This window comes from Camellia sinensis, chromosome 2 (assembly GCF_055761805.1).
Source record: "Camellia sinensis isolate YWXY chromosome 2, ASM5576180v1, whole genome shotgun sequence".
Taxonomy (NCBI): domain Eukaryota; kingdom Viridiplantae; phylum Streptophyta; class Magnoliopsida; order Ericales; family Theaceae; genus Camellia; species Camellia sinensis.
Genome location: NC_138962.1, coordinates 120,911,614 through 120,934,445, shown reverse-complemented (window position 1 = coordinate 120,934,445; position 22,832 = coordinate 120,911,614). Strand labels below are relative to the sequence as shown.

At 33.2% G+C, this 22,832-nt stretch overlaps 1 protein-coding gene across 4 annotated transcripts in view; it reads right to left on the bottom strand.

Annotated features, from left to right (window-relative positions):
• LOC114280393 (plant/protein (DUF810)) overlaps positions 1-20,529 on the bottom strand; it is a 118,150-nt gene extending 97,621 nt beyond the window's left edge. The window contains exons 1-10 of one of the 4 annotated variants that reach the window (XM_082915525.1): positions 20,305-20,519; positions 20,136-20,158; positions 19,854-19,924; positions 19,568-19,743; positions 19,398-19,465; positions 18,762-19,107; positions 15,752-15,818; positions 15,387-15,540; positions 574-741; positions 304-414 (exon numbers count right to left, since the gene is read on the bottom strand). In XM_082915525.1, coding sequence (XP_082771651.1) covers positions 304-414; positions 574-741; positions 15,387-15,540; positions 15,752-15,818; positions 18,762-19,107; positions 19,398-19,465; positions 19,568-19,743; positions 19,854-19,864 — 1,101 coding nt within the window. In that variant the 5' untranslated portion in view covers positions 19,865-19,924; positions 20,136-20,158; positions 20,305-20,519. Of the gene's footprint in view, positions 1-303; positions 415-573; positions 742-15,386; positions 15,541-15,751; positions 15,819-18,761; positions 19,108-19,397; positions 19,466-19,567; positions 19,744-19,853; positions 19,925-20,075; positions 20,207-20,304 lie in introns of all 4 variants that reach the window. The other 3 variants (XM_082915528.1, XM_082915526.1, XM_082915527.1) reach the window with 3 other exon arrangements.
• Positions 20,530-22,832: the final 2,303 nt, after the last annotated feature.

Below are 22,832 nucleotides of genomic sequence, written 5' to 3'. Positions count from 1 at the left end.
AAAACACATGACTAATTGGGGAATCACATTCAGAAAGTAAAATATTTGGATATAAGTATCGCATTACTATGGAATAAAACAACTAAAGTTCAAAAATAAAGATATGAAACTGACAACACAGAGATGAGTTCTTTTGAACAATAAACAACAATGAACAGGTTAACCAAGACACTAGTCAAACATAACCTCATGCATGAATTCAAACCTATGAGAATTTGTTACCAAAACAAGAATAGAAAAAATAATACTAATTAGATATTAATTAAAGCGATCTGTCACCATTTGGGACAATGAAATGCACACCTCAGATTCCTCTATCTTTGCCAAAAGAATCCTCAGTTCACTAGCCTTGCGCCCGGATTCACCAAATCCCACAATAGGGTGATTTAAAAGCCCCTCCTCCAACATGTTTAACTGAACTGACACAAAATTGAAAACATGTAATACAGGTTGTAAGTATATATATCAGCAAAACTTCATTCTTACAGATAAGTAAGTTATACTTCCCTGTCCCAACTTCAAAAAAAATAATAATAACAATAAAAAGGGAAAAAACGAGGAGCAAGAGTTCACTTGTCTTTTTTGCCACCGTATATACGCTTTCTTGTCAGGAAACTCCGTTCGTGAAATGCAACACAGTAATTCCAAAGGTATCAAAAGAGTGTCCATTCTTTTTCCCACTTTTCCCACCAGTGCATTAAGCAGCCCTTGTCTCGTTCTAATGTCCATTGCTTCAGAAATCTGAATTTGTTCACACAAATGGGAAAATAAATCAACATTACCATGCAACTGAACAATAAATACAATAGACTATGTATTATAACTCTGGTGATTGGAACCATAGATCCACCAGGTACATAGAAACATAGCATTCCCATGCACAAGTGACTGAGTACATTTACTTGTCAAAAAAAAAAAAGCGGCGGATACATTTACATTGAACCAAAACACTCAACTGAACAGTGCCCCAAGAGATTCAGGACCAAAAACACGGGCTTGAGAAAATGATTGTCAACAATCAAAAGATATAAACCACTTATGAAGCCTCTGTTTAGTTTCCAAGACTGTCTCCTTCAACAATCGTAATTTGTCTTAAACATGCCAGTCATGTTTAAATTCTTGTACTTGGGGACAGTTCCAAGAAAGAAGTAAAGGTCATAACCAAGTGCAATGGCAATTGTTATCCATCCCCAACCTTGTGGCGCGGGTTCTCTCCACAAAAAAGTGGGAGAAAGACTGTCCCCCCTCTATTACCTCTCCCAGACCCTGTTGTAAGCAGGAGCTTTGTGTACTGAATACAACCTCTTTTTCAAGTTCAAAATGAGGGATTTGTTTACAGAAAATTATATGGGTGACAGAAAAATTTCATCTAGCACAAAGTCGTATAGAAAAGGAAAAAATTACTTCATAAGTATCTCAGTTGAATACTTGAAGCAGGAACTTTGTATACTGAGTACAACCTCTCTTACAAGTTCAAAATGAGGGATATGTTTACGAAAAATTATATAGGTCATAGAAAATTCATCTAGCACAAAGCCATATAGAAAAAGGCAAAATTACTTCATAAGTATCTCAATTGAATGCTTGGTGCAACAAAGGATTTGAAATGGAGTTCTGTAAAAATTGGAGGTCTCAACCCTAATGGTTCAAGAATACTAGTCAATCCCCTTTTCTCATTCAACATCTTCTTTCGGATGATCATGTATTTTTTACTTTGAATGATGTAAACAGCTTTGTTTGTATAATTCTGGATTTTTCTTTTCCTTTTTTTTTTTTTTTTTTTGTCAGTATTGTTCCGGATTCTTTTTGGGTGTATATATACTTATTGCAAAGTAATTTGAATAAATAAAATGGAAAATGATGACAATAGGGCCCAAGCGATGTATATAAAGTAAAAGACAAATATACCTATATATCAATTGTAAACTCCATAGTGTACACAGAGTCCAGGAAGTTATCCAATGGAAGGTTTAAACCCATGTGTACCCTATAATTATGTGTTCTATCCGATCTTTCTTTTCCTTCTCTAATAAAATAGTTATAAAAAAAATATAAAAAATGAAACGGAGAAATATGTAGGATTTGCATACAGAGAGGGCAATAACACAAGCTCAAAGGGATCAAAGATGGAGGGCGAGATCTGGGAGGAAAGAGGCTTTAAACATGAAGACACATTTTTGGCAAGATATTCAGCCCACAGCTGTCAACCATATCTTCTTTTCCTTACTGTTCTTAGCAAGTAGACATGACTGAGGACTGCCAAAACAGGGCATACATGAAGCATAATGAAGCAAACATAAATAAACTAAGCCATATCAAAAGGAGAAAAGCCTTGTAAAAACGCCCTGAAACAATCATCAAGACAAAAATTACTTGACAACCCAAAAACTTTGAGGTCAACATCAATTGATTATGTTAATAAAAAGAAGGGCAAACTTCACTACCCCTTGCGGTTTGAGCCGTGTGTGGTTTACCCCCTAACATTTGGAAATGACCACATAACCCTCACGTGGCTTGTGGACTAAAGTGCACCGTTAAACATTCTGTCCAACTTAACAGCAAGTGTGAAACACGTGGCAGACATAAGGGGGGTGATATGCTCAATTTTAAATTTCAAGGGAGTAAATCCCACATAAAATAAAGCATAAGGGGTTAAAGTGCACTTTGCCTTCCAAACAAATGACGAAAATATCCGTAGTTCACACTTAGGTTACTTATATGAAGGGGTATTTTTTAGTTTTTTTTCATTAAATTGTTAACGGCCTAACAATGCACTTCAGACCACAAACCATAAGAGAGTTATATGGTCATTTCCAAACGTTAGAGGGGTAAACCACACGACACAAACTACAGGGGGTAAAGCAAAGTTTACCCTAAAAAGAATCTCCACAACTTACAAAGTTCCCCTGAATTGACCGTTCCATACACTCCACAAAAGGAGTAATCAATTAATAAATCTCTCCAAAGATTAAAAAAAAGGGGAAAAGGAATAAAATGGAAGCCAAAGACTAAAATTAGAACAACATAGATCCAAAAAAGTAAAGACAAGATTATCAAACAATGCTCCATCACCCGCCAAATCATGTGCACAACAAAAAGAGAGTGAAAAATAAAATAAAATTAAGAAGATAGCAACACGAATGACTAGAGCCTGATGACAAGAACACTCATAGGTAGAGCTACAATACACTATAAAAACCGTAGTTCTTAAGCTTCATTTTATTTTTATTTTTATTTTTTTCTTTCATTACACAATTTATACTTTAATTAAAGGTAAATTACACTGACCTCTCCTGAGGTCTTGAGAAAATACAATAATAAGTCCCACAATTTTGACATAATTACACTGAGACCGCTTTAGTAAGGTTTAATGGATTGAAACTAATGCAAATGGCGGGAAATTACAAAAATAAACAATGTAAAACATACATTTTCATGAAAAAAATATGCCATTTTTTCATTCATGTAACTAATAAATTATTGATGAAAATGGGGCTAAATGTTATGTGAATTAAAACGTTAAAGAAGCTCAATGTAAGTATATCAAAACTATGAGGCTTAATGTATTTTCTCCAAACCTCAAGGGAAGTAAGTGTAATTTACCCTTTAATTAATTGCAAACTATACCTATTAATCCTTCCTTTAGGATTTTTAATATTTGAACCCTTGAACCCAACTGCTTCCAATTTGATTGTGACTCAAGCTTTTTTTAAATGAAAATTATAGCCTTTTGTTCTCAATTCTTTCCCAATTTAAATCTAGAAAATAAATAATTTGTTGTTACTTAAATATATGAATACATACTTATTTGTAGTTATATTCCCACCATGTTCATGTCCTAAATATTTTCTAGTCATGACACGCCTGTAGGGATGGCAATGGGCGGGGAGGAGTGGATTTTACCCTCCCCACCCGCAATCTCCGATTTTTATTTTTTTCCCATTCCCATCCCCAATCCCCAACGGAGACCATTTTCATACTACCACCCCCGCCCCTAATGGGGATTGGTTTTCCCCACCCCTGACATCCCGACCCATTCATAAGTTCTGTTGCTTTGCTTCATTGCTTTGCTTTAGTTTTTCCTCTTCTTCTTTTTTAGATTTACTTTGCTTCAGGTTCATATCTCCATAATAAATAAACGAAACAAAAATAAAAAAATAAGAATAGAAAAAAGTGAGTGAAAGGGATAAATTGATTAAGGTTGTGTTTAGTTCATGGATTTCGGGATAGATTTGGACAGATTTCATGCACATTTTCTTTTTTTCTTTCTAAATCTCTTCCTAAATTCATGAACCAGACACAACCTAAAAGAAATAAGTTTCAAATTATTGAAATGATTTCATATCAAGAAAACATTAATTAAAAATGAACTAAAAATTGTGTAGATCATTCTAGAGAATTTTTCTACTTATACACTAGGAATAAATTGATTTGGAAAAAATAATTTTTAAAGTGTATAGGTTGATTAGAATGTGTTAATTCAAGTGAAATTATTTATTTTTAGAACATAATAATTTATAGTAAAAATTTCACATGAAACTGTTTGCAATTTTTCATTTAATATACATTATATTAATCATTTTCTTAGTGTAAACTCTAAAATTAGGATTACTTACTCATTGAATTACATTGACTTCATTATAAGAGTTGCAAGACTCAGATGAAAAAATTAAAGTTTGAACATCGCATTAAAAATTAAAATAGAGTAGGAGGATTTAAATAAAAGAATTAAAAGTTTGATAACCACATTAAGAAGTTTCTCAACTATCACCATACCCGACCCTATGGGGAAAGAAATGGTGAAAACCCTCCCCAATAAACCCAAGTTGGGTCGGGCCTCATGAGGTTGGGTTAAATTGTCATTCCTAGGTGTAGGAATGGCAATGGGGCGGGACGGGTTTTACATTCCTTGCTCCCAATCCCCGATTTTGATTTTTTTCCCGTCTCCATCCCCGATCCCCAATGGGGACTGCTTTTATCACCACCCCTGCCCCTAACGGATTCGGTTTTCCCCGAACTGTACATCCCACCCCGTTTCTCCTTGTCCATGAGAAGATTCTACTGTTCAATTTAGGAGTACTAATCATTACAAAGAAAATAAAAATTTAAGAAGAGACAAAAGTTTCTATTGCTTCAATTTATGAGTGAATAGACCATTCTTTCCTTATTTTTCATTCAATTTATTAGTAGACGTTAACAATTAAATTAAATTGTCATAACTTAAAAATTAAAATACAAAATTGATTCAATTGTAACTATAGGATTAAATTGACACAATAGGTAACCTACAAGGACCACATTTGTAGTTTGCTCAAATGGTGTAATAAAACTATTATCATCTTATACTTATCACCTCATAGATTGCTTCTCTTAAAAGACATCTATGAATTAAACTCTCCTTTGTAAATACTTAGCTATGAAGTAACCATAACTATTTATTTGTAGGGTTCTGAATGCTCTTCCAAGGATTGAATTAATTCAACAACTTTATAGCCTCTTCTGTTTGATATGTTAAGCAACCTTACATACAGTCGTCCACATTCAAAGATGCATTGGTATTGATGTCTAGAATTGGAAACACTCTTCCATTGGTGCTTTTCAACCAAAGTTTGCATATACTTTAGAGGCTCGAATTGCTCCTTGAGCTTCCTTGCGTTGTCTCCCAATCTATAACCTTTTCCCTGCCTCTTCATTGTCTACAAACTTGAAAGTTGTAATTGTTTCCACCATTCGGAAGCACAACCTTTGAGTCTTTGACCCTCTTTTTTTCCCTGCAATTTCACCCTCTTTTTTTCAGGCACATCATAATAATCGATAAGGCTCTCAACCATATTCAACCACTCCACAGACATTCGGATTATATTTCCCATGAAACTCAGAAAATGAATCATCCTTGATGTTGTTCTACTTAGAATAGAAAGTATTTGAATATGCTCTATGCCTATGCGGAGAACCAAAGGAATCATCAATTTGATGATCCTTGGAAACCATTACCACCTTTGAGAAAAGGTTGCAAGCGTTGCACCCTTTCAATCAATTTGGCAACTTGCATACTCAACTCTTCAATCTCATCTCTCGGAATTAGGTTTGCATTGTTCACTCCAATTAGAGAAATCATCTTAGCTTCTTTATTCAAATTTGCAGCATAATCCACCTCTCAACCTCGACCTTATTGAATGGTGACACAAAGCAACCCAAATGTTCAAGTGGCACAGTAAAGTGCATAATCCCACAACAAAACACAATTCCTAGTAATTCCCAAGAAAACACCTAGGTCAGGGACTCCAATGAAACCCCTACACAAGTATTCAACCTATCAATTGAACTCACAGTAGAAACCTATTACCGCAGTAAGATCGACTACAAGTTAAGGAAACCAGTCCACACAATCGGCCCATAATGAGGATCAATCAAGAATATATGAACTCAAGAAGCAAGAACTGATTCGCAGAAATACTGATCCAATTGGTCCAAGGTAAATAATTCAAAGCAATACAGATGAGAAGGGGTTTGAACCACTTACCCAACTTTAGGCTGGTCGAACTTCGACTCAAATGAAAGAAGAAGACGAGCTCGCAGGGCTTAATTGATGTGAAAACTGACTCGCAGGACTTCAATTAGGGTTCAAATACAGATCATCACTTGCGGGGCAGTGATCAGGTTCAATGGTCCAACTAGGGTTCATCCTATCAAGATCTCTCTTCCTGGTGGAGAATTGGGTTCAGAACTCCACTGAAATTGCTGTGGACAACAGCATGACCAGATCACAATTACAAAGTCGCAGTTGAACCACCAAGACGAGGTACTGTGAACTTCTAAGCCTCTGCGTAGTATTGAAGCCTTGGCAAAATCAAGGTTGAAGCTAAAAATCCAAACCAGAAAACAGGGTCGAAGTCGAATGTAAACGAAGTCAAAGTCAAACGTGACGAGATCTCATAGATCTAGGTTTCAAACGACAATCAAGGTCATTGGGGTTTCAATCAACAATCTACGAAATGAACTAGGGCTTCTAGCGGCCAGGTAATCCTCTTCCAATTCATGGATTTAATACATGCAATAGAAACATGGATCTAAACCTTCAGTTCTGATACCAAATGATGGAACCAAATCTCAAAATTGAACTGTTTTAAGAGCTAAAGCTCAAATTACAATATCAAAATATCATCAAAACTAACTACTAAAGACCCTAACCAGCTATTTATAGGCCAAAGGCCAACTAAGCAACTAAACAATAACAACCACACTAAACTCTAACTAAGGCATGAGCTCATTATGTCTCTTCAGAGTATTTCTATTCAACACCATTTGGTGGATTCAAAATGAGAAGATCCATATAATTTTAAACAGAATGGAAAACAATACATGGCAGGTAATCATATAGTTAATAGTTATTAGTCATAGTGGCACCATTTTGACATCCTTTGTCATCCATTTCTCTGGGACTTCATTGTCTTACTGTTAAGTTAGGTGAAGGGTAGTTTTGTACTTATTCTCTTATTTGCTTATTAGTAAACAGCTATGAGTAGAGAGGAAAAACCTAATTTCTGGTTTAGTGCATCTTCTCTCCAAATCATTCTCTCTCTTGCTCTTAAATAAATTTCTTTATTATTTAAACTTGGTATCAAAGCAAATAATCATTTTTTCTACTGTTCTTCATTTTCCTAGTATTTTTTTTATTTTTTATTTTTCGATAATGTAAAAAAACCCAAAAAAAAAAAAATTCTAAATACTATGATGCTCGACTAGGGCAAGGTGATCTCCAATTGAATTTTCATTCTTTTTTTTTTGGTATTCGTTGCCCTTCTTTGATTTTTTTTTTTTTCTTTATTTTTTTAAAAAATGGAGCTTTTTCTCCAATCAATTGGTTATGTCAGTTTTTCCCTCGATTCATTGCTTGGGTTGTCTTCTATAGGGGCTGATCAGACCTTATAAGGTGTCCCTTGGCTTAAGTTATTGCTCCTAGCTTGTCCTTGGTGGTTTTTTGGTCTCATACTACTACTGCGTGGGTTCTACAGTGTGATTTTCAACCTTTGCTCCAGTCTTTTTCTATTTTTGGGCTGCTATTGATGCTTTGAGTCTATTTGTATTGGGGGGACTCACTCTTCTTTCAGAACCTTTTGTGGATTGATTGCATTTGTCCCCACTTTATCTTAGTTTTTTGGGTATAGCTCTGTGTTCTTAGTTCACGGCTGAAGAAGGTAAGAACCCTATAGGCAGTGAGGTGAAAGGTTTGGGTCCTAGTGTACCTCTTGGTGATAACTCCTCTCTTCACCTTATTTATGTCAAGTTAGATGGCACCAATTATTTGGTATGGACACATTCTTTTCAATTGCCCATTACTGCTCGTGGCATGTTGGGTTATGTTAAAGGAGTTACTATGGCTACTTCAGAGGATGGACAAACCTATGACAAATAGAATAAGGAGAATGTTCTTGTCATGACTTGGTTAATTAATTCCATACATCCCAACATTAGCCATTCTTTTGTTTTGATGGATACTGCTCATGAGAATGCTCTTGTCAACATAGAGTATGATCAAATTCATGTTCAGGTTCTAGGCCGACAACCGTTTCCTACCGTGCGTGAGGCCTATGCTTGTGTTCTGTAGGAAAAGAGCAGGTAGAGTGCTACAGTTCATCAACCCCTCCAAGATCGGTCTACTTTAGTTGTTTCTTCTGCTCCCACAGATAGGAAATTTGGTCCGTCCAAGTCTGGGGGTAAAGGTCACTCTAGTGATCGTGATCAGATTATTTGTGATTATTGAGGGAAAGAACAAAATGATTAGAAATATTGTTGGAAGTTACACAATCATCCTACCCACGGGCAAGGTGGTGGTCGTGGTGCTCTGACCAGCCACGGCCGTACTATTCGTTCATGCTCATCTCTTGGAGTCCTTTGCAAGCACTTCGGGTGATTCTACTACAGCTCTTTCCTAGGATGAGTTACACACTATTCGACGTCTAGTGGCTCAACTTGATTCTTCTCCTGCCACTACTTCTGATCCTCCTCCTTCCCACTTTGCTTCCACAAGTATTCCTACGAGTGCCATGAGTGATGTCCCTTCATGTCCTTGGATTATTGATTCTGATGCTACCGATCATAAAACAGGTTTGTCCAATCTTTTACACTCTTACTCTCCTTATTCAGGCAAGGATAAAGTAAGAGTTTTTTATGAGTCCTTACCCTCTATGGCTAGGACAGGCTCTATTCATTGTTCCCCCTCTATTTCCCTCTCGTCTGTTCTTCATGTTCCCCAGTTCTCTACTAATTTCTTGTCTATTAGTTGTCTTACCAATTCCTTAAATTGCTCCGTAACTTTTTATTCTTCTCATTGTGTTTTTCAGGAACTAAGTACGGGGAGAACGATTGGTAGTGGTACAGGAGGCCTAAATTTTCTAGATGTTGGATCTTCCTCATCTTCTTCCACAATGTCTTCCACCCATGCTCTTCCGAAAATTAGCCATTCCTCACTTTCTCTTTTACATCAATGGCATCGGCGTTTAGGGCATCCCTCTTTTTTGTTTTAGACAAACTTGTTCCTACTTTAGTGAAGAATTGTCATAGGAATAATTTTCATTATGATGCTTGTGAGTTTGCAAAGCATAAACGTTCTTGTTATCCTTCCGTTAATAAAAGAAGTATGTTTCTGTTTATAGTTATTCATTCCGATGTATCCACTCCAAAAGTGAAGTTTTTTTTCTTGTTTTCAAGCATTTTATAAAATGGTGTTTAATAAGCTTGCCACCCCAATTAAAGTGCTTCAGAGTGATAATGGCACTGAATATATTGATGGAAAGTTTTGAGCATATCTTTAAGCACATGGTATTCTTTACCAAACCATTTGTGTTGGTACCCCTGAACAAAATGAGATTGTCGAATGCAAAAATTGTCATCTTCTTGAGGTTGCTCGTGCTCTTATGTTTACAGTGCGGGTTCTTAAACAGTTCTGGGGTGATGTTCTAACTACTACATATCGTATTAACCGCATGCCTTCTAGTGTACTCCAATTTCAATGCCCTCTTGACCTTCTACCCCACATTTTTGTTCCTCCTATCTCTCTTTCTCCTAAGGTGTTTTGTTGTGTTTGCTTTGTTCATTCTCCTTGTTCCACTCAGAGCAAATTGGACCCTAAGGCTGTACAGTGTATATTCCTTGGTTATACCTCCACCCAAAAAGGCTACAAGTGTCATGATCCTCACTCTCGTAAAGCTTATGTTACTATGGATATTACCTTCTGTGAGCCCATGCCCTTCTTTCAAGGTCAATCTCTTCAAGGGAAGGTTTCTACTACGGAAGAGATTGTTTCTTCTAATTCATTGTTTTCCCCTGCCATTTGTTGTGAGGGGGAGGAGGAGACTTATTGTGAGGAGGATATTAATAAGTGTGTTCAAAGGGAGGGAGCCTAGTAGGTTGGATAGGCCAAATCTCAAGACCTACTCTCGGCGACGAAGAGAACAATTGACCTATATGCCGCCATGCCAATCACAATCTCTAGCTCCAGTGACTAATTCTTTAATAGAGTCTTCAAGTAATGAGTCTTTGATTACTATTCCTACTATTCCTATTGATAATGTTCATCAAGTTGATGATTCAAATCTCCATGTTGCTATCAAGAAAGGGATTAGAACTTGTACTCAACGTCCTATTTCTAAATTTTTGTAATATGATTACTTATCTCCATCATATCATGCCTTTGTTTTGTCTTTGTCCTATATTCCTATTTCATAGGGTTGGAAGTAAGCACTCGATGATCCTAGGTGGAAAGAAGCTATGGCAAAGGAAATGAGAGCTTTGAGTAAGAATGGCAATTGGGAGTTAGTTTATCTACTATCAGGAAAAAGGCCTGTACGTTGCAAATGGGTGTTCTCAGTTAAGCAAAGAGTCGCTAGGACTATTGAGAGATATAAAGCAAGACTAGTTGCTAAAAGGTTCACTTGGACTTATGACATCGACTACCAGAAGACCTTTGCTCCAGTGGCTAAGATGAATTCTATTCATGTCCTCCTTTCTTGTGCAGCAAATCTGGAATGGCCATTGCAACAACTGGATGTGAAGAATGCATTTCTCCATGGTGATCTGGAAGAAGTATATAAGAATGTTCCTCTAGGTTTTTCTTTTCCAACTACTGATGTGAAGGTCCGTTGGTTAAAGAAGGCATTGTATAGGTTAAAACAGTCTCCTAGAGCTTGGTTTGACAGGTTTCTTAAGGCGATGCTGAGATTTGGATACAAGCAAAGTCATGCCGATCATACTATATTCATCAAACGGTGTGAAGATAAAATTTCTATACTTATTGTTTATGTGGATGACATAGTGGTGTCTGGTAATGATGTATAGAAAATGCCCAAGATGCCCTTATCCTTGGTCCTTTACGATACTTCCTTGGGATTGAGATTGCTAGATCAGATAAGGGCATCTTTATCTCCCAAAGAAAGTACAGCTTAGATCTATTTGAGGAAGTAGGCATGCCTAGATGTAGACCCGCAGATTCCCCTATTGAAGCCAATTACAGACTTAGCAATAGTGATAGAGATCATGTAGATAAGGGAAGATACCAAAGGCTTGTAGGGAGATTAATATATATTTCTCATACTAAGCTAGATATTGCATATGCAGTTGGTGTTGTAAGCCAATTCGTGCATGACCTCGAACAGGGCATTTGAATGCTGTTAATCAGATCTTGAGATACCTCAAATCAGCACCTGGAAAAGGAATCTTGTTCTCCAATCATTGTCATTTGAGGTTGGAGGCCTTCACTAATGCAGATTAGGAGGTCTACTTCGGGTTACTGTACTTTTGTAGGAGGGAATTTGGTGACTTAGCAAAGTAAGAAGCAAGCAATTGTAGCAAGGTCGAGTGTGGAAGCAAAATAGGGCCATGGCGAATAGCATTTGTGAGCTTATGTGGCTTCAAGTTTTATTGGCTGACTTAGGATTATTAAGTGGTGAACCAATGAGATTGTATTGTGATAATAAGGCTGCTATTAACATTGTCCATAATCCAGTTCAACATGATAGGACTAAGCACATCAAGATTGACAGGCATTTTATCAAGGAGAAAACGAATAGTGGCATGATTTGTATGCCTTTTGTGAAATCAAAGGATCAATTAACTAATGTTTTTACTAGAGGGCTAATGTTTTTATTAAAGGGCTAGGTAGTAAGGTTTTCCATCATATTATGTGCAAGTTAGATATCAGAGATATCTATACACCAACTTGAGGAGAAGTGTTAAGTTAGGTGAAGGGTAGTTTTGTACTTGTTCGCTTATTTGCTTATTATTATAAATAGATATAAGTAGAGAGGAAAAACCTAAGCTCCGTTTGATAAGCCTCTCAAATTATAGTTTCACCCATTGATTTGAGTGTGGTGTTTGCTTTAAGCTTTCAAATCATAATTCTACACCCATTTCTAAAAACTCAATTCAAAACATAATCATTACTTTTCAAAACTCATAACCAAACACATAATTCAAAACTCTTTTCAAAACTCAATTCAAATCAATATTTTAATTTTTTAAATATTTTAAATATTTAAATACTTTAAAAATATTTTAATTTTGTTAAGATTTTAAATATTTAAATATGTTACGATTTTTTTAATTTTTTAATTTTTTTGAATATTTTTAAATATTTTAATTTTTAAATATTACGATTTTAATTTTTTAAATTTTAAAATATTTTATAAAAATAAATTCAAACTCTATTTTATAAAAATATTTTTAAATATTTTAATTTTTTTGTTATGTATTTGGTTACGATTCGAGTGTAAAGCTGTGAAAATAGTATGGAGTTTCGAGTTATATGTTTGGTTATGAGTTTCAAAAATAATTTCTTAATTGAGTTTTGTTTTATGTGCTTGGTTACGATTTGAGTGTAGAGTTGTTTTTAAATTTAAAATATTAAAATTTTAAATTATTTAAATTTTTTGAATATTTAAATTATTTAAATTTTTACCATTTAAATTTTTTCAATATTTATTTTAATTTTTTACTTATTAAATTTTTTAGATTATTTAAATTATTTAAATATTTATGATTTAAATTTTTTGGAATATTTATTTTGAAAAAAAAAATTATTTCCTTTGTAGTATTTTCAATTAAAAAATTGATTAATATTATTTTCTGTTAATAATAAATTTTTTTAATTGAATTTTAAAAAGAGTTTGGTTATGAGGGTTGATCAGAATTTTCAATAGTGTGAAAGTAGTGTGTTTTGTTATGAGTTATTTAATTTTTGAAACTCAAAAACAACTTAATTTTTATTTTAAATATTTTTTTTTAAAATATTTTTTATTTTTTTATTTTAAATATTTTATTTTATTTTATAGGAATATTTTTAATATTTTAATTTTCATAAAAATATTTTAATAATTTAATTTTAATATTTTGATATTTTAATTTTTCATATTTTGATTTTCGGAATATTTTTAATATTCTTAATATTTTAATTTTCAGAATATTTTTAATATTTTATTTTTCAGAATATTTTTAATATTTTAATTTTCTACATAATTTTAAAATATTTTAATATTTTTAATGTTTATACAGGCCTAAAAAATGAATTGACAGAAAAATTAATTGAAATAAAATAATTAACATAGAAGTTATTTGAAAAAAAAATTATTCAAAAAAATTACTTAAAAACATTTAATTGAAAAAAGAATCATTTTTTTATTTGAGTATTTTAAAAATAATTTGGTTATGATTGTTGATCAAAAATACGGATATCGAGTTATGAGTTGTGTGTTTGATTATCAATTACAGGTTGAATTAAGTTTTGAAAACTACTTTGAAAACTCATCACCAAATAAATTTTCTTATTTCACATGTCACATCAAACTTTCAAAACTCAATTCCACATACAATTCAACACTCTATTCAAAAACCATAACCAAACAAATTTTCTACACTCAAATCATAATTCCACAACTCACAAACTCAAATCATATTTACAAAATTCTACCAAACGCAACCCTAATTTTTGGTTTAGTGCCTCTTCTCTCCAAATCATTCTCTCTCTCTTATTTTCTTCTCTCTTTTACTCATAAATTTCTTCTTATTATTTTAAGGGCGAATTACACTAACAACCCCTATAGTTTGGCTTGTGTCACTTTGATCCCTGACTTTTCAATTGTGACATATTTAACCCTGAATTTTGAATCTTGTTTCAAATAAAGACAATTGAAGATATCATTGCTCAATTTCAAGGGCAAAGTCGTCAATTTGATAAAATATAAACTAATTTGACAAAAATAAATGTCAAAAAAATATTTTTGAATTTTTAAAAATTATTTCTACCCACCAAAAATAAAATTATATAAAATTGATAAATCCTTTACACATTTATTTATTTATTTTACCAAATTAATTTTTATTATATGTTTGGATGATGATCATGTAATGGGTAGTTGTTAAACTTTTAATGTGTAATCAATATATTTAATATATGAAATGATTTTAGTTTTGGATTTTTTAATTTAATGGATTGGTTTAATAATAATATCAAAGTTGTCGCCATATTTGACTTTTGAAAAAATAAAAACTAATTTAATGAAAATAAAAATAATCACCCATTACATGATCATCATCCAAACACATAATAAAAATTAATTTGGTAAATAAATAAATAAATGTATAAAAGATTTATCAATTTTACATAATTTTATCTTTTGTGAGTACAAATAATTTTTAAAAATTCAAAAATATTTTTTTGACATTTATTTTTATCAAATTAGTTTCTATTTTAGCAAATAGACAATTTAGCCCTTGAAATTAGGCAATGGTATCTTTAATTGTCCTTATTTGGAACAAGATTCAAAATTCACAGTCAAATGTATCACAATTGAAAAGTCAGGGACCAAAGTGACACAAGTCCTAAACTATAGGGACTGTTAGTGTAATTCGCCCTTATTTTGACTCTTTCCATAGAGCCTTAAATCCAAATTTGGGTTATCTTGTCCAGATACAGTGATTGTATTGTACTCATCAAGAGAAGGCCAAAGAAACAAATAAATAAATAACCACAGTAGGAGATAACGGTAGCTTTGTAGTAATATTTTGCACTATAGTGTACATAGAAGATTAAACATATTGAGGCTATTTTGTGCATAGCTTTTTTTATTTTGAGAGTTTGTGCAAGAATGTTTGGTGCAACTTCTGTTTATAAATCATTATGACGATCACAACATTTCTTTATATATTTTTAGATTTTGACTTATTTATCACTGTTAAGGCATTTTACAAATCATAACACACCTAATAACATACAAATTCAAAAGCAAAGAGGTATACCAAAACATGTAGAGCATATGTACATAGTATGAAGAAAGTAAGCCAAATAAATAATCAAACAAGAAAATGCTCAAGAGAACAAGTTATTTGTGTACCTCCATCTGGACTCGCATTGTTTCCAACAAACCAACTAATCCCGTTGCGTTCTGGGACTGGTACACAACATTTTCAGTCTTACTGCGTCCAAGCTTCCTCATAAATCTAGACCTTTTTTCTTTCTTTTTTTCTTTTGTTGGTATGATAAGGCCCCTGTTTATACAAAGATCACATTGCATAATGTGAAAAATAAAACAATGTGGCACCACAAGAAAGAATATGTCAATAACTTTAAGCTTCTAAGAAGGAGAGGAACGAGAGAAACAAAAAAAAAAATGTGGCACACAAAAGGGGAAACAAAAATAAATTGTCAAACTAGCATTGAAGCGTATCTGCAAACCAAACCAGATTAGGGGTACCATACCCTGCAGCCCCAGCACCAGCCAAGAGGATTTCATATGCAGTTTCACGAAGATCATCATCACTGACACCTGAAAAAATAAAGAATGAAGTTTAAATAACTATGACCAGCTCACCTCATCATCATTCTAGAACCACACAAGATATTAGACGTCCAAAACCTTCTGTCAGAAGACCCTTATGGTTTGTTTTGTTCTTGAATTTGTTAAGGTAAAGAAAATTGAAAGAGAAAAGAATGAAGTGAGGAGCTAAATTCCTTACTTCTGTTTGATTGGACTAGGAAAATCAGAAAATAAATAAGTAAGCCTTTCTAGAAAAATATGTTTTTTTGTTCGGTTACCATAAAAACGAAAAAACTGTTTATTGTTTATTGTTTGGTTATGCTTGAAATACGGGATTTGTTACCCTAATTAGGAACTGTTCGGGTGTTGTACCCTAGAACAGTAACTTTGCAGATTTTGTGTTCTTGATGTGCTGTGGATGTATAATTAGATGAGGCTTAGTTTAGGCTAGACCAATGGAACGTGAAGAAAGAAAAGTAGTTCCAAGCAGGTGCTAGGTTCTTAAAGGCTTAAAATCGTAGAAACTTGTAGAGAAAAAAAAGAAAAGACGAATAAAAGTCAAGGCATCACACCTACTCATTGGAATAAAGCCATTGAATTTTAAGTAAATGTAAAAAAATAAATCTGCTGTAATCAAGTTTGCACAGCCTCAGTATTTTGGTCATATCTTTTGATTCAGACATTGGATTAAGGTGATCTTGGTGGCTATGGAAACAAATCACTCTATCATAAAGATTTTGTAATTTGTCATCGTGACAGTCAAAAACAACATTAGAGTTGCAACAAATATGCAGCCACAAAATCTCTTCCCACATTTTGGGACTTTCTTTGCACAATTTTTCTCCATTCTAGTTGGTCATTTACTGAAGAAACATCAAAGCATGGGAAATGCAAAAGATGTTTGGACTTTTCCACGTAAAGGAAACATGGTAGTCAAAGGCAACAGGAGAATCAATTATATCAACGTTGGGAAAAGTTCTGATTTGGCAAATTAAGTCATGGTATTTCAGACATAACTTTTTACTCAATTTCAAATTGTGTGAGATTTGCTGCATTGGAAAGATAATTCAAAGATGTACAACTTTGTGTCTAATAAATATTTCGTGAAACAGCTTGTTTCTTGGTCAAAAAACTGAGCTGAAGTTAGATCAGCTATGGAATCCAAAAATTGACATCTTCGGCTTTCCACTTTTTCGTCTTTGGAGGCTCTTATATATATAAGAGAGATGAGCACAAAGAAGAGGGGATTATCATCCATTATCTCTTCTTATTTTGTGAGTTGTTTGATATCATAATGTCATGCTAAAACTCCAAGCTAAGGCTAGGGGTGAAACTCTTAATGAAGCAATAATACTTTTACTTTGATCCTTCAATGTTTTGCACCATATTTGGGTACAACAACAATTCGACAACTAAAGGATATGTGTTAGATTTTGAGCTAGCATCTTGCTTCCTCCTTATAATACTCCTTTCCATACTAAGACTACATTACTTATCTTTCATATCAAGGCCATGTTGCCTACTCGATACTACATGGTCCATGGGCATATCCACTATCTTGCACACTGATAACACATTGTCAATAGCGTGTACATAGACTGTTATTTATATTGCATGTTGACATCACATCACTTGCCTTATGTTGCTCACATTAAACTGAAATTGTCCATATCACATGCCTATATCACATTTCTCACTCTAAGATTGCATTGATTACACTAAGACTACATTGTCCATATTAATTATAAGATGACATTTCAATCTTCTAAACCCGAGCCAGAGATTGTGAGACGGTCCTAGTACTTGAAATATATGGCCTAAAAGTAGTCCGTGCTATCCTAAGTCGAAGGCCTAAAAGTAGTCCATGCTATCCTAAGTCGAAGGCCTAAAAGCCGGTCTCTGGATTAAATACTTGCTATTGTCACCTCCTATAGCAATTTCTTATGCGTTACCTCGTGTTCCCTCCTCAAGCCACTCACTCTCTTTCTATCACAACTTTGTAAAGTGCATCATTCTCTCATGGTAGCATACTAGCATCAACAAGGCTCCCTCTACAACTTCTTGAAGGGATCAGGTATGGTGATACGAAAAGCTCTTCTCGGCTTCAGGAAGTCAATTACTGAACTCAGCCTAAAGATCAATCACTTATCACATTGTACGTATGTAGATCTCTTTGTACAGCCATATCTTTTGTCTTGATCTTACATTGGACAAGGAGGTATGCCCCCTTGATCATTGTACTTGATAGACTTTTTATATACTCGTTCCCCTTACCAAGAAGTACAGCAAAGGCTCTCTAACAGAAAAACTCGAGTTGCCATATCACCTACCGACAATTCTACGTCTCACTGACAAGAATCGTAATCACAGTGCCATCACACATCAGTACGGTATCACAAGAACCCCATCAATAATAATAGGAAATGTATACGAAAATGACCAGATTAGAGAACTTCAAACTCTGCACTGGTTTGGATTCTATTTAATAGACATAGTTAAGGTATATCATACAAGTGCAAGGAATGCATATAATCCAAATTTTTACATGAATAATCCATGTGTAGCATGTGTGAGCTTTAAGCATAGAAGTCCACTCATGGGAAAAATCAGTAGAGTTCACTTGGTCATTGAATCATCAAAAGTTTCATGTATCTATGAACTGGAGTTTCTGCATCATACTTCTTTCCAGAGAAAGTGATGCAACCTATTTACCAAGTTCATACTGCCTCCCTTTGAGACAAACAGATGTAGATGAAACCTAATTATCAACTGTAACTACAGAAAGAAGAATAAACATATTGCCATCACTTTCAAAAGACCACAGCATGACATCAGAATGACATAAGTTTGGCATTAGTCTTGAAGTCAATGAATGCAATCCTAATGCCTTGAAGTGAGAATAAACATTCATGATCATTTTGATATCAGAATAAACATTCATGGCCATTTTACCTGTTGCAAATGAAGGCAACCCTAATGCAAGATCAGAGGCATCATTTGGAATTCGTCTTGAAGTCCTACGGCTGTCAACTTCTTCTAAATCATCATCATCCTCAAAATCATCAATGTCATCAACTGATAGTTCTTGCACTTGTGTGGAGTTAAGAGACTCTTCAACATGCATGGAATCAAGAGACTCTTCCACATGTGTGGAGCTAAGAGATTGTGATTTTAAAAGACTTGGCATAATGGGGGATGGTGTAAACAAAGGAGCAGATGGTGGAGCCCGTTTTGGTGGTGAGCCTGAAGATTCGGAATTTGTGACCAAAAAAAACTCATCTGTAGAACCCATATTATTCTGGGGGAAAAAAAATCATACAAAGTTAAGTTCCAGAAACAAAAGTAAATAGTTTACGATGCTCCATTTTATGGAAAATAATTTAAAACCAGAAATTTTAAACTGCAAGCAGATTCAAATGTAAATAATATATAGATATATATATATAATAAAATAAAACCTACTAATAACTTATTTCAAATAAATTTAAATTAAGCAAGTATTAAAATTTTATCAGCTTGCAAATTCTAGAAATGCATAACAACAAATAAGTGAATACGAGAGGAAATGAACAGCATTTTCCAGCTTACTATCATATGTGGGAAAAGAGTACTGTCATGGTAATCTCTAATAGCTTCTGACAGTTCAAGCATCCCTCCTGCATTAAGAAAAACTCATTAGAAGAAAAAATTCCTTCAAAACAAAAAAATATAGAAAGTCAAAAACACAGAAAAGAAGGTGTTGTGTTCACAATACCAACCTTTCTTCACACAACCAAGTACATATTCAACACTGACTTGATCTAGATCCACATCATCCAATGAAACCGCGCCGGGGGGCATTACTACTTTCTTAATTAAGCTACCAGAAAGTATAAAATCAAGAAGTATACGCCTATCCCGCCGATATCTTTGTAGAAGCTCAACCGCATTGTCCCTATATTTACAGGAAATCAGAAGAATGTCAATTAAACCCTTTTCTTTTTTCTTTTTTTTTTCTGGGCATTGAAATTCTAATGGAGAAATTGGTATAAGAATGGTGCGTACTCTTCTTCCATGGTAACTACAGAAATATATCACAGAGTAAATGCAGGAGAAGCCAAAACTTTCTTCAACACCTAAAAACAAGTAAAGTAGTTGTTTAATGTACTGGAATTTCAAAAAGCTCTCTCTGTAGATATATAGCATACAAATCAAGCAAAAATCAGCATCAATCACAAGGTAAAACTGATTGAATCTTGCGAATGCAACTGTAAATTTCAAGTATACCACAAAATTGAATGAATCAAAGCTGAATTTAACTTGAAAATATTGAGGGATTTAGCATACCAGTTTCGTGATGAGTCCAAATACTTCAACAACAACCAAAAACAAAAAAAAAAACTAGTGAGTGGACGTAGCTGAAGAGAGAAACAATCAAGCAATGCAATAGTGAAACAATCAGATTGGGAAGTGAGATTAGCGGAAAACGAATTGAATTGAATCCGCCATTCAGTACCTTTGACGGAAACTTCCGGTTTAAACTCTGTCGTGTCTTTTGGGGAGAGAGATTAGGGATTTCGGCACATTAGATTTGGTCATACTAAATAATCTGAATCATTGCATACAAAATTATGCTAACCGGTTATAACCGGTAAATCTCCCTAACAAAAATACTAGATGCACACAGGATTTAATTCAGAAAATTACGTGAGATTCACATGTGAGTGTTTTATAAAAAATAAAAATAAAAATTATGATTTTTTAGTGCCTCTTTTTTTTCTAAGTACACCTTAGACCTCTCAGGTTATTTTAGTAATTTTTTAATTTTTTAGTTAAAATATGAGGTAAAAAAAAAGATGATTCTACTTACACCACTACTTTACCTCTTTACACCCTCCATATGAGTTTTTTTTTTTTTTTTGGTGAAATTACCTTTAAGGACAAAACACTAAAATTAAATATATTTTTTTATCTCCTTACACTCCTTAGTCTTCAATCCCTACTTCTCTTTTTCCTTTCTTAATTTTTCTTTTTTCTTGCACATCTCTTTTCAAAAAGTGGGAATCATAATATTTGATCATTAAAGAAAGCAATGGATGAAGAAACAGCGATGAAGAACTATCAAAAAAGTGAAATTGTGAATTTTTTTATTTATTTATTTGGTAGGTTTTTGTTTCGTTTTTCTGGACTGGTATTCAACTTTCATTTAGTGGTTCGAAATAGAACAAAATAAAATAGTTCGGCATCACATTGTTGAACAAAAAATATAAGTCTAGTAACCAACTACTGAATAAAAGATACATTTTCGATAACCCCAAATCGAATTTTTTAAATTTGTTTAGCTTCTCATTACTATGTATTTTCAGTTTCATTTTTTTATATTTTTTATTTTTTTTTGGAAGGATTATACATATACTCATTGCAATAACGCAAGTACTGCAATATTAGTGGACTCTAGTCATGAATTTATTACAGATAACGTTTGTTAAGTTTTTTTTATGAATACGATTTTTTCTTATTTTTAATTTGTATTGAGTTTTATCAAAAAATTGGCATATAAATGTATTTATTATCTTTAAATTTTTAGTAGTCGTGAAGCATTAATTAAATAGGCTTCTAACGTTGGAAAGAAGACTGGATTTGTCATTATTATAAAAACATTAGATGCAGAAGGCAATGGCAGAAAACCAAAACTTATACTTGCTTATGAAAGAAGTGGTTACTATAGAGACAACAAGAAGATTAAGGGGGAACGATTGAGGTTGACAGGTTCTAAAAAGTGTGAATGTTTATTTTTATTAAGGGAAAAAATTACCTACAAATTACCAAGACGAATTGTGATAACATGTTTGATTGATAGATGTAAACAGTGACAGATTTTATGGATATTTGTACACTTGATATTTTTATGAATAATTTTATGGATACTTTTTTTATATGATTTTTATGGATGCGTGTTTGATTTATGAATTTTTTTATGGATGCTTCAAGGAAAAAATAAATCTTTCAATGTATAGCGATGGGGGCGTAGACAACTCTATTGTAGTTTGGCAACATAACACTAGAGTAATCTCATTTGTATAACAATGCACTGAACAGACACTTCACAAGTGGTCCAAATTAATTTCTTGTTATCATCTAATTGGACGGCAACATAATGCTGGGAAAAAAATATTGTCCGGTAATATGGCACTGGAGTAATTCAAATTAATTAGCGTTGTATTACCGAACAGACCCACCACAAATTAAAAAATCATTGTTTGGAAGAAAGTGACTCTATAAATGTATAGTAATAAGATGTTAGAGAGATCTATTTTTTTCGGCAGCATAACACTGGAATAATATAAATTATTTAGCACCGTGTTACCAAAATTAGTGGTATAAAGAGATGAAATAGTTAATTTAGGGTTAGTTTTGATAATATATTGGGAGGGTAATGAGAATTATATTTTTTTTAGCATTGTAATGAGATAGAGGGTATAAAGAGATTAAATAGTGGTGTAAGTAGAATCACCTAATAGTGTAATATGCACCGTTATTTGGAAAATCACAATACAATTCTATTTTCTTGAAATTATTACATACTAACATTATTTATTAAAGTTAATAAAATTTACTATCCATCTAAAATTATTTTTCTAAGTAAACACTGATCTTTTATTATATCTTGTTTATATTAAGTAGATGAATATATAAATAAATAAATAAAATCATACTATAGGGATAACAAAATGAAAGGTGCAATAAGACAAACAATCAAGATAAAGACAACAAGTATGACGACCCCACCATGTACAATGATTAGTACTCACTTAATTAAAGAGATTTAAATTTTAATTGTCAATTATTCTAATTTAATCTGACATTTATGAAATTATGAAGACTGATTCGTATATAACTCTATTGAGGATTTATTTTGGAATTAGAAATTGAAAACCTAAATGGTTCAAGAGAGTACAAATGGTGAATTGAATTATTTTAATTTCGAGTATCGGACCATGCAAGAGTTTAATTAAATATTCGATTCAGATTTATAAAATTGAG